At 28.0% G+C, this 10,594-nt stretch overlaps 1 protein-coding gene across 1 annotated transcript; it reads right to left on the bottom strand.

Moving 5' to 3' along the window:
* Positions 1-606: 606 nt before the first annotated feature.
* Positions 607-8,782, bottom strand: LOC117173060 (testis-expressed protein 47-like). The gene is made up of 7 exons (XM_033361435.1): positions 8,467-8,782; positions 7,981-8,046; positions 7,636-7,737; positions 5,885-5,995; positions 5,653-5,811; positions 861-1,029; positions 607-770 (listed from the first exon to the last, which is right to left on the bottom strand). The coding sequence occupies exons 1-7, from the start codon at positions 8,530-8,532 to the stop codon at positions 679-681; spliced, it is 765 nt and encodes a 254-aa protein (XP_033217326.1). The 5' UTR covers positions 8,533-8,782; the 3' UTR covers positions 607-678.
* Between the last annotated feature and the right edge of the window lie 1,812 nt (positions 8,783-10,594).

Raw genomic sequence — 10,594 nt, 5'->3', positions numbered from 1 at the left:
TTATCAATCGATTTATACAATGAAATAGATTATAGTAGTTAAAATGGAACCAATATTTTCCCCTTCTTATTAAAGTATCATTAAGATTACTCACCAGAAACTGAAATTTTCGAAATCGTTCAAATTTTATTAAAAGTATTCAAAGTCAACAATCAAGTTTAAAACCCAATTTTTACCGTTACTTATTAAATTTGCACGATGAAAAAAATCTCGCCTAATTTGGAAAGAAAGTATTTATATGTTATTTTAATTTAAAGCAAAATACTAAAGAACAATGAATTAAAATTCTTAGTCAAACCAATTCCTCAAAATTAACGACACTTTAAGGACATTTTTTTTTAATTTGAAGACTGCAAAGACCTCAAGAATGAAATTTTGAATGTGACAGACCAAAGATTTAGGATAAAATTTAATTTTTTAAATTCTGTAAAAAAAAACTCCGTTGGACTACTTCTGCTGAAGATTAAGATTATTGTTAGTTTAGCGTGTTTAAAATCGAATTTCATGTACCCAACAAACAAAACTGTTTTTTTTATATACTGTAAATATTCTGCAATAAATAATCGTTTTTATTCAAACACTTTTTGCTTGTTATATTTTTTTCAGTCATCAACTAATTTCTCAATGATTCATCTATTTATTAAAAAAATAAAAGAGAAAGAAATGAGAGTGTACACTTCAATCTTCGCTATCATTTTTCTTTTTTCCTTTCTCTGGTTTAAATGACATATTTGTTGGCATAAATTTGGAAGGTACTGGCCAAACTCTATCTACAAACAAAATGTGAAGGAATTATGAATCTTTAGGTATTATATACTCATTAAATTTAAACTTAAACTTATTAATAAATATGATATAACCATTATAGAAATTTATGTCGGGAATTTCTACATAGCTTTTCAAATAATGCCTCATATCGACCAGAACGGGAGAATTACAGTTTAGCAGAAATTCTAAAACTGTACTTTCCGGAAGATTTTCTGGATTTTTTTCTTCAATATCTTTTAGGATGTGTGAAACAGGTTCACCCTTCAGAGAGCAATTTTGGAAAATTAATATTTCATAAAAAAAATTATCATAAATAATATTATATATACTCTCAACTCCCGATATAAGAACCCCCGGTTTACGAAATGTCTAGAATTGATGTCATCGGCAGCTCTAAGATAAAGGGAGTTGCGGGGCCTAGTGAGAGACAGTGCTCATTCATGCGTGGCAGATGGCATGGGAGCCGCACTCTCAGCGCATTAATTAAATCAGGCTGTGTCATGCATTCAAATGCATGATACAAATGGTTCATGTGGCCCTCCATGTTTATGTTTTGATTCCCCCGATTAAGGGTCAAGGCCACTGCCACCCACGCCTGAAACTGTTCTTGTAGCGGGGGTTGAGTGTATTTTAGAGAGTGGATTAGCGCTAATGAGAAGTTAACCGGCGAGCACCGCATGGGATACCGGCAAATAGAGGGTAGCTACAAAGTGATTGAATAGATTGTTTTGCTAAAAACTGTGATTTCTAGAAAAAAATCATTCATAATTTAAAACATTTAATGTATAGAATTCTTGAAAATAGAAACAAGAATCCAACGACTAAATTTGGACAAACACAATAAAATGCTTCTATGGTAATTTTACAAAAAGGTCCCATTGAGAAAATTAAGAATTCCAAAAAAAAAACCTTCGGACCAAAAAAAGGAAAGAAAAATATGAAGGCAACCAATCAAATCCACTTCCTTCTCTTTTTTTATTTCTTTCGTCTTTTTTATTTTCATTATTATGAAGTCGCAATTAAAAGCATTCCTAATATTTACCAACCTTTCAGTACTAATAAATAAGCCTTATATTTTATAAGTACCGAAATTTTGGTAAATATTATAAATGTTTTTATTATAATTTGATAAAAAGCTCGGTTATTTATTCTTTGCACTTGAAATGCTTGAATGAAAATTTATCAAAAAGATCTCTTTTAGATCCCAGTATTTAAATGCGTCTTCATATTCTGAATTTTCTACGTAATTAAATGTGTATAGTTAAAGATTAAGTTGCTCAAAACTCTGTAGGCTTTGAGGTACACATTCTTGCCGGGATGCTAGCGCTACGCGCTCGATTTTTAAAACGCATTTGTAAATGTATATTTGTTTTCTAAATTACCTCAAAATAAATCAAAAACTATAATCCTTGATTTAGAAAATTGAATAAGATAATAATAATTTAATTAAATACCATTGTTTCTTTCGAAATTTTTAGGGTTTTTCAACAGCTCTAATATCTCTGTAAGACTTTGTTCGTATATTGCGTCTTATGATTCGAAATTTTATGTTGTAATTTCAATTTTCGAACATTTTTCATAGTTTCTCATTCATAAATGATAGGAAAATCATAAATGATAAAAAATTTGCATCCATTTTTTGGGTGAACGACTCTGCTGTCCAACAGAAAAACCTAGTAAGTGACATTTGCCATAGGGACTATTTTCCGATACATGCGCATGAGAAAATAACCTCTATGGCAAAAGTCGCTTACTAGGATTTTCCGTTGGACAGCAGAACTTTTGTTCATCAAATTTTTTGTACCTTTTGTCGTTTTTCCACAAAATTTTCAGTTTTATCTTTAATGTCATTTTTTTATTAAAACCACAACTACGCGTCCTATCAAAAATTTATTTACAAAATATTTGTAGATGTATTTCAGTTGCATAATTTTCATTACATTTTTTTTTCGTTACTTGTGTCGTAGTTCGCAAATTTTGTTTTTAATGTTGTTTTTCCCGAATAAAACAAAAGCTTCGGGTACTATCAATAAATGATTTTCAAAAAATTTGAAAATCGTTTTTAGGATCACAAATTTTTATTTATTAATCTTTTTCGTATCTTTCATATTTTGACCACAAAATGGAAAATTTTAATTTTCATTATTTTTGGTGCACTCAAAATTTGAATTTTCGGTTTTTCAAGAAAATTCAAAAAGTTTTTATGATAATCTTGTAAGACTTTCAGAAAGCAATTTTTTTCTCTTGACTTTTTTTCCTAACGTGCTATAACTCTTATAATTTTTTTTATCGAAAAAACTCATTTGGATAATTTTTTGGCTTACTGAGTACTATGAAGTATGAGAATGTAAGAAGAGAAGAAATGGATTTGGTTGAGTTGCCTTCCCATTTTTCTTTCCTTTCTTTTGTATTTTTGTCCAAAGGTATTTTAAAGATACATTAAATTCTTTAATTTTGAATGAATTTTTTCCAGAAATCACATTTTTTAATAAAACAGTCTATTCAATCATTTTGAAAGTCACACGAAATTCCATTATATGATATTGATTAATAATATATTTAATATCTTTAAAATGTCTATTATTTGAAATTATGTTTTTAAATGCGCATTTCTGAAACAGTTTAAACTTTGAAACCGTGAATATACATTTTTTACATTCTTATAATTTATTATTGAGAAAGTATTAGAATCGTCCAAAATTTGACATTTTTTATGATGTCGCATGTCTGTCTGTCTGTCCATCCGTAAACGCGATAACTCTCAATAGAATAAACGGATCAAATCGATCTTAGTTACCATTTATTTAGGTCCTAAAAGAAAGGAGAAGTTCGTTAAACAGCTAGTTTGGATGAAATCTAAAAAATTTCAAGAATTTTCAAAATTTTTGGGACCATTTTTTTTATATTTAAAAATTTTACGTGCGGCCATTCATAGTACTCAGAAGGCTAAACAATTTATCCTTATTATCCAAATGCGAATAATAATAAATTTTTGACCGCGCAAAAGTATTTGCTTCAAAACTACCACTTTTTCTACATATTACAGAAAAATAAATAACAAAAAATTTTAATAATACTTGTAGTTTTCGGTTTAATCGTGTGAAATAATATTAAATATAAATTGAAAAAACGGCGCAAGATACGAAACAAAATGAATAAACCAAAGTTTTTCACAAAAAATATACATACACATTCGACGTTAAAGCCGAAGGAGCTTTAACAAGAGAGAATTCACAATCACTCAATTTCAGCTGTCGATAATTTGAACTTTAATTTTTAAAGTCCTATAGAAAAAGGTGGGGAAAGCAAAATGACCGAACCCGTAGTGTGAGCTCTTTATGGTTGATACTATTTAATGTATTGGTTGAAAATTCGAATATTTTTTTAATAGTGACAAATAGAGATGTTTAATAAAAGACCGCGACTGCTTAAAATTTTTAGCTTTATTGGCCCAAAAAGAGGACAAAATCGTGAAACTTGTAAATAGCCTTCGTCGCGTGAAATTACGTAGTGAAATTGCCTAAAAATGGAAAAATTGTGATTTTTTACTATTTCACCTATTTTATCTATTTCACCAATTTTATTTTCATGGCAAAAAAATATTCCTTTATTCTATGCACGCAAAGAAATATTGTTTTTTCATTTAAATAAATGTGTAGATGAACATAATAAATACTTTTTTAATACAAAAAAAGTTAACAAAAATAAGTTCTTCGTATTTCTGGAGTAAACATGTTTTTATTTTTAGTGTTTCCCATTTAAAAATATTTTTTATTTCGAACGTTTTTTTAGAATAATTCAAATTGAAAGTTTTCTAATTGGAAATTTGTTTAATTTTCAAGGGTGAAAATAAATATGAATTTATTTTTTGATTTTAGAAAAAGTTTCTAATAAATTTCTGTATTAGGTCATAGTTTTTTTAATTTACTTAAAATTTATATTTCTATAATTTCAGAAGCTTTGACTTTAAAACATTCAATTTTATTGTAAATTCTCAAATTTTATTTGCTTTATATTTATTAAAATTCGAAAGTTTCTATTTTATAAATTATTCAATTTTTAACACCTTTAATTAGAAATATTAAAATTTTCATTCCATTGAATATTAAGCGATCTATTTTTCAAAACTCTAATTGGAGAATGTTAAATTTTCAACGTTCTGAAATTATCCTATAATCGAAATTTGAATCTGAAATCATTCTATTTCGAGATTCTTCAATTCAAGATAAGTTTGTTCAAGTTTGATCGCTTTGAATGAAAAATGATACAATTTCAACTCCTTCCCAATGAAATTGTTTTGTTTAGAAATTATACAAGTTCAGTTCGTTTTTATTCCATTCAAAATATTGTCCTTTTTCGACATTTGACCTGGTGTGAAATATTTTGTATTGGAACGTTGTTAATACAAAATCATGTTATACATTTTTTTCAATTTTCAATTCGAAATTATCAAAAACGAATGATGGTCTAACCGGGGTTCTCTGCGTATAAGAGCAAAGCGGCACTCGCCAGCTAGCTTCACAATGGCGCTAATCTGCTCTCTAAATACTTCAACTCTCGATATAAGAACCCTCGATTAACGATATTCCTATAACTGATACCCTCCACAGTTTCAAGATGCGAGGAGCCGCGTGGCCGAAAGAAAGGCGGTGCTGAGTCAAGCGTGACAAACAATTTGAGGGCCGTACTCTCAGCGCGTCAATTGTATCAGGTTGCGTCATGCTTCCAAGTCCAACAGAAATGAGTCATGCGTCACTGCCAGTTTACGTTTTAATTTTCCCGGTTGAGGATCAAGGCCAACGCCACCCATGTCCACAACCGTTCTTATATCGGGAGCTTAGTGTATATTGAAATTTTAAACATTGATGAATTCTAAACACTTACAGTTTTCGAATTAGCGTCTATTACAAATTCACAGAGCTTGTAAATTTTCAGCATAATATTCCTAACGTGTTTTTCGATTTCTGGTAATTCCGTATTCTCCAATTTTTCTAAAAGAACTGGAGGACTTGTTATTGTGGAGTACCAATGTGTGAAATAGGGCTGTAAAAATGGATATCAAAAAGTATTTTATGACTATGACCAATCACAACTTTTATTTTTAAAAATTGAATACCCTGTAAATGTGATGTTGAACCGGTAAATGTAGGACTTTTCCCAATTTCACTTCGCTTCCTTTATCTAAAAATATCGCTTTGAAATGCCTAAAAATCATTTCCTCACAAGACTAGAAAAGAATATAATTTCAAATTTTAGAAGAGCTGATTTAAAAAAGTAATTATTTTATATTACACACATTAAATAAATAAATAAATAGGTATGAATATTTGCAAGGGCGGATCAAGAAAATTTGTCAGAGGGGGCGATTATGAATTTTCTTCAAAGATTGCATGTGACAGGAGGGGGAAGGATTGCATGTGACATTAAATATTTAAAATAACTTTGCAAATTGAATATAATATGGCGATAAATTGCATTTTATTTATATTTTTCCATTATAGTATTCACATTCATAAAAAAATCTGAGAGTGGGGCATTATTTATTGAAATTTCATATTTTGTTGATTGACGATTCATAAGTTTAGTTGAAAATTTTACTGTTTTTTGTAAATTAACTTTGCTGATCCAATTTGTTATTATGAATTCAACTGTTTGGTTGCAAATTAATCTATTTTTGTTAAAGGTTCAACTATTTTTCTGAAAATTCGTCTTTTTATGATAAATTAAATTACTTTTTTTTTAAATTAAAATCTTTCTTTTTTAATACCAACGTGCATCTTTTTGTCTTTTAAATTCAACCATGTGCTAAAAAATTTAACTGTTTGTAGTAAATTTCTTTTTTATATTAGAAATTAATTTTGTTCAATGAAAATTTCAATGTTCCATTTTTGGTTAAAAGTTGATCTTATTAGTTTAAAAACTCAACTATTCCATTGAAAATGTATAAAATTTGTCGAATATTCTTATTTTTTGTCAGAATATTCTAATTGGTTGAAAACTAAACTATTTGGTTAGAAATGTATGTATTCTGTTAGAAAAGACGCTTATTTGTTGAATTTCTTTCATTCTTTTTTTTGTCTTCTTAGTTGAAAATGCAACTATTTGTTTGAAGACATTTTTGTTTTGTTGAGAATTTGTTTTTTATAGTAAAAAATTAATCTTCTGTGTTGAAAATTTATATTTTTGGTTAAAAATGTAATTTTTTGATTAGAAATTTAACTTTTTGGTAGAAAGCTCATCTTTTTTAGTTTAAATATGTTCCTTTTTGGTTGAAAATTGATGTGTTTTGTTGATAATTTGTCTTTTACAGTAGAAATTGAAGCTTCTTTGTTGAAAAATCATCTTTTTTGACTTGACAATTCTTCATTTTGAATGAGATTTTTTTCTCTATTGGCTGACAAATCTTTATTTGTTGATAATTCAAGTATTTTCTTGAAATTAATTAATTTTTTTACAATATAACTGTTTCTCATTTAAAATTAAAATGTTCCCTGGGTTCAAATACCAGTTATTCTATTTTTTTGTGAGTTCATATTGGTTGCAAATTTGCAATTACTTGTTTGGAAATTTAACTAATGTGTTAATTAACCAGAAACAGTAAGGTTTTACCAAACCCTCCTTCCAAAAATCGTCTTATGATATTTTTGGATTACCTATAAATACACGAACAAAATTTAGGCGGAAAAAGTCACGTTAAATAGGGGATTGGGATCAAAACTTACGGATCCTAATATAAGGGTGTTTTTGAAAATTTCAGGAAAAAAACTAAAAATAAAGTTTGATAATTAGGTGGCTCAAATTTGAGTGGAGGGGTCACTTCAATCCACCTTCCACCTGGATCCGCCCTTGTATATTATCTAGACTTACTGTCACAAGATGGATAAAGTACTTTGGATATACGAGTAATAATCCATAAATTGGGATATCATTATGTTCATGGTTAAGATGATTAATGATGTTCTTCATTTGCTGTATAACATTCAAAAAGTTAGCATTTTTTGACAATTTATCAAAAATCATTATACTCTAAAACAGCCCAAAATCCTACGATTTACAAGTTTTGCACAAATTCAAAACTTTTAAATTTAAAGAGCTTTATAGCATATTAATTTCTTGTTTTGATTTACAAAAAATACTTTTAGATTGAAAAAGATGAGCCTAAGAGGAAAATACCTTACAATAGTAGACATAACAAAATATTATTTTATTTACCTTTTCAAAAACTTCTGCTGTATCATAGTACTCTCCAAAATATATAAATCGAGTACAGAATGTTAGCTGAAAAAATAATTTCACAATTATAGATAGACGGTTACGACTCGCCTCGGAAGGACCGCACAGCGCGAGTACTCAGGATAGTATTTGCGCAATATTATGGATTTCATTGGGAAACGGTTCAGGCGGCCTGACTGTTTGCGTTCCGGTTTCCCTGATTTAGTAACAAGGCTATTTGCAGGCAACTCACGACATTGTTATTAAATCGGGGTTCTAGTGTATAGAAGAACGTATCCTAATTTGCATGTAGGAAACGCCTCAGTAACATGCATTGCGTTAACTAAAAAATATTTGTAAATGTCTAGCATGAATTGAAGGAAGAAATTTTCTTCTTTCATTTCATTACATGAAAACAATTTTTCAATATTTGTTATTAAATGAGCAAATTATAAATAAATGTTAAACATAAAAATTCAAACTTACTCGGTCTGCTGCTCGAAGATTACGTTTTACAATATCTAAATAAGATTTTCGCACTGGTTCATTCATTTCATCAACATTTAACTCTTAATGAAATTTCTGTATGAATTGCCCCCTTTTCCAGATTCTGATGTTTATACTAAAAAAATCTGGCTCTTTGCACCGCAATTTCAGTACGCTTAGCCACGGTTTTTTAAAACATAAAAACTATCTAATTACTAACACAATCTGTTCAATGATACTTTATTTTATTATGTAGAGAATTATAAATTGTTAAAAATAACCAATTTTCATTGCTTGACACTCCTTAAGAATTGAGAATACTGACATTACTTTTGCTTTTGACATAATAATTAAGAAAGAAAAGGTTAAACAAGTAAGCATCTGCAAATTTTTTATTCGAAATTTCAAATTAACTACAACATTTTGCGCGCCATTCACGCACTAATTATTTATTTGAAATTTATTATTATTTATTCATTTACCATATTAAACTCTGCAATAAACTTTGTTGGTAAGTAACAAAAAAGATTTAAACTTCCTTACCAACGCTAAGGAGAATAATGTAAAATATATTCTTAAAAAATTAGCATTATATATTATTATTATTTACTTTTATTATTGTATTCTATAATGTTATATACTCCTCTAAATGATGAAGACACGCTACTTGTGATTAAAATGGTAAAATCTAGTGCATCAATTATTATGGATAGGTTTTAAACTAATTTTCTTTTTAATTTTAAATTCACGATTTCAAACTTGCAAATTGTCAATTTTTTACGTATTGGAATACAGAGTGGCTGTTTTAAACACGTATGAGACTTTCAGATTATTTCATGGTTTTTTACCGAGTTGCAACAATTTTTTACGGACATCGTAAATAAGAAATTCAAACTTTTAAAACTAAACATTTTTTCAGTTGAAATAATCAAAACTCAATTGCAAATTGTTACATTCAAAGTGTACCTTTTTGAATTAATTTTTTTTTTAATTGAACAATGTTTCTTAAATGACGTTAAACTGCAAAATTGTATAATAGTTCAAATTTTGTTGTATAAAAAATATAAATATGCGCTATTATTTTGTACTCTTGAATTTTAAGATTGAATGAAAAATCTTTATATTTTTTAAATTATATCATTGTAAGCAATTTCAAGTTACAAAATATAAACTGAAACGATTAAAAAAATAAATAAACAATCACTTTTTAAATTAGGAGTTGAATTATTTTTATTTTAGACGTTTTAAATTATTAATTCAGTTTCAACTTGTCTAGTTTTCAATATTTATTTTGGAATTGCTAATTTCAAATGAAAAGTGAAAATTATAATTTCTTATTTATAATTATTATTTAGAATTTATTATTTATATAAATTATAATTTAGGCCCAGCATCGACTTGAAGGTTCCCATGGGACTTACACGGGATAAAATATGTAAAAGAGAAAAATCTGCATACTTTTTTCAAACTTTATTCGAAAAAATACTATCTCCGTGGACAAAGATTTACTCAAAAAAGCAAAATTTTGAGAACAAAAAAACAAAATTTCGGCTAATCCAAAATTAAAAAATATCTTTTTGCCCACAATTTTCAACGTAATAATACCTTTAAACTTTGGAAAATCAAAATGTTTACCTTCATAAATTACTTGATAATTTTGGAAATTCAAAACTAAAAAAAAAAGTAGATGGAGCTGCAGCTCACTTTAAAAATAGCTATCAGTATCACGCATTGAATACATCATCTTGCAAGAAGAAATGCAGTTTTTCAGCAACTGATTATGGGAAAGCACTTTGTGATGGCGCCATTAAAAGTCGAAGGGGATGTTCGAAGCAGAATAATCTGAACCTACAGAACACTTGAAGCTAATAAAGTAAGGATTAAAATAAATCAAAACAGAACAGCAAACATCATAATTTTACCAATTTTCCAATTTAAATTGTAATAAGGAATAGTTTAGAAATAGAAAGGAATAGTTTAGAGAGGACAAAGCCCACAGGATATCTTCACCATATTACGATAAATCTACAAAAAAATCAACAACAAAAAATCGAGGGTGGTTTTTTTGAGAAAATTGACTTCTTAATTTTTTCGAATATTCTACACTTTTTTGGTTTTTTTAACTTTT

Source organism: Belonocnema kinseyi, chromosome 5 (genome assembly GCF_010883055.1).
Source record: "Belonocnema kinseyi isolate 2016_QV_RU_SX_M_011 chromosome 5, B_treatae_v1, whole genome shotgun sequence".
Lineage (NCBI taxonomy): Eukaryota > Metazoa > Arthropoda > Insecta > Hymenoptera > Cynipidae > Belonocnema > Belonocnema kinseyi.
The sequence above is the reverse complement of the archived record's forward strand: the minus strand, read 5'-3'. Positions and strand labels throughout refer to the sequence as shown.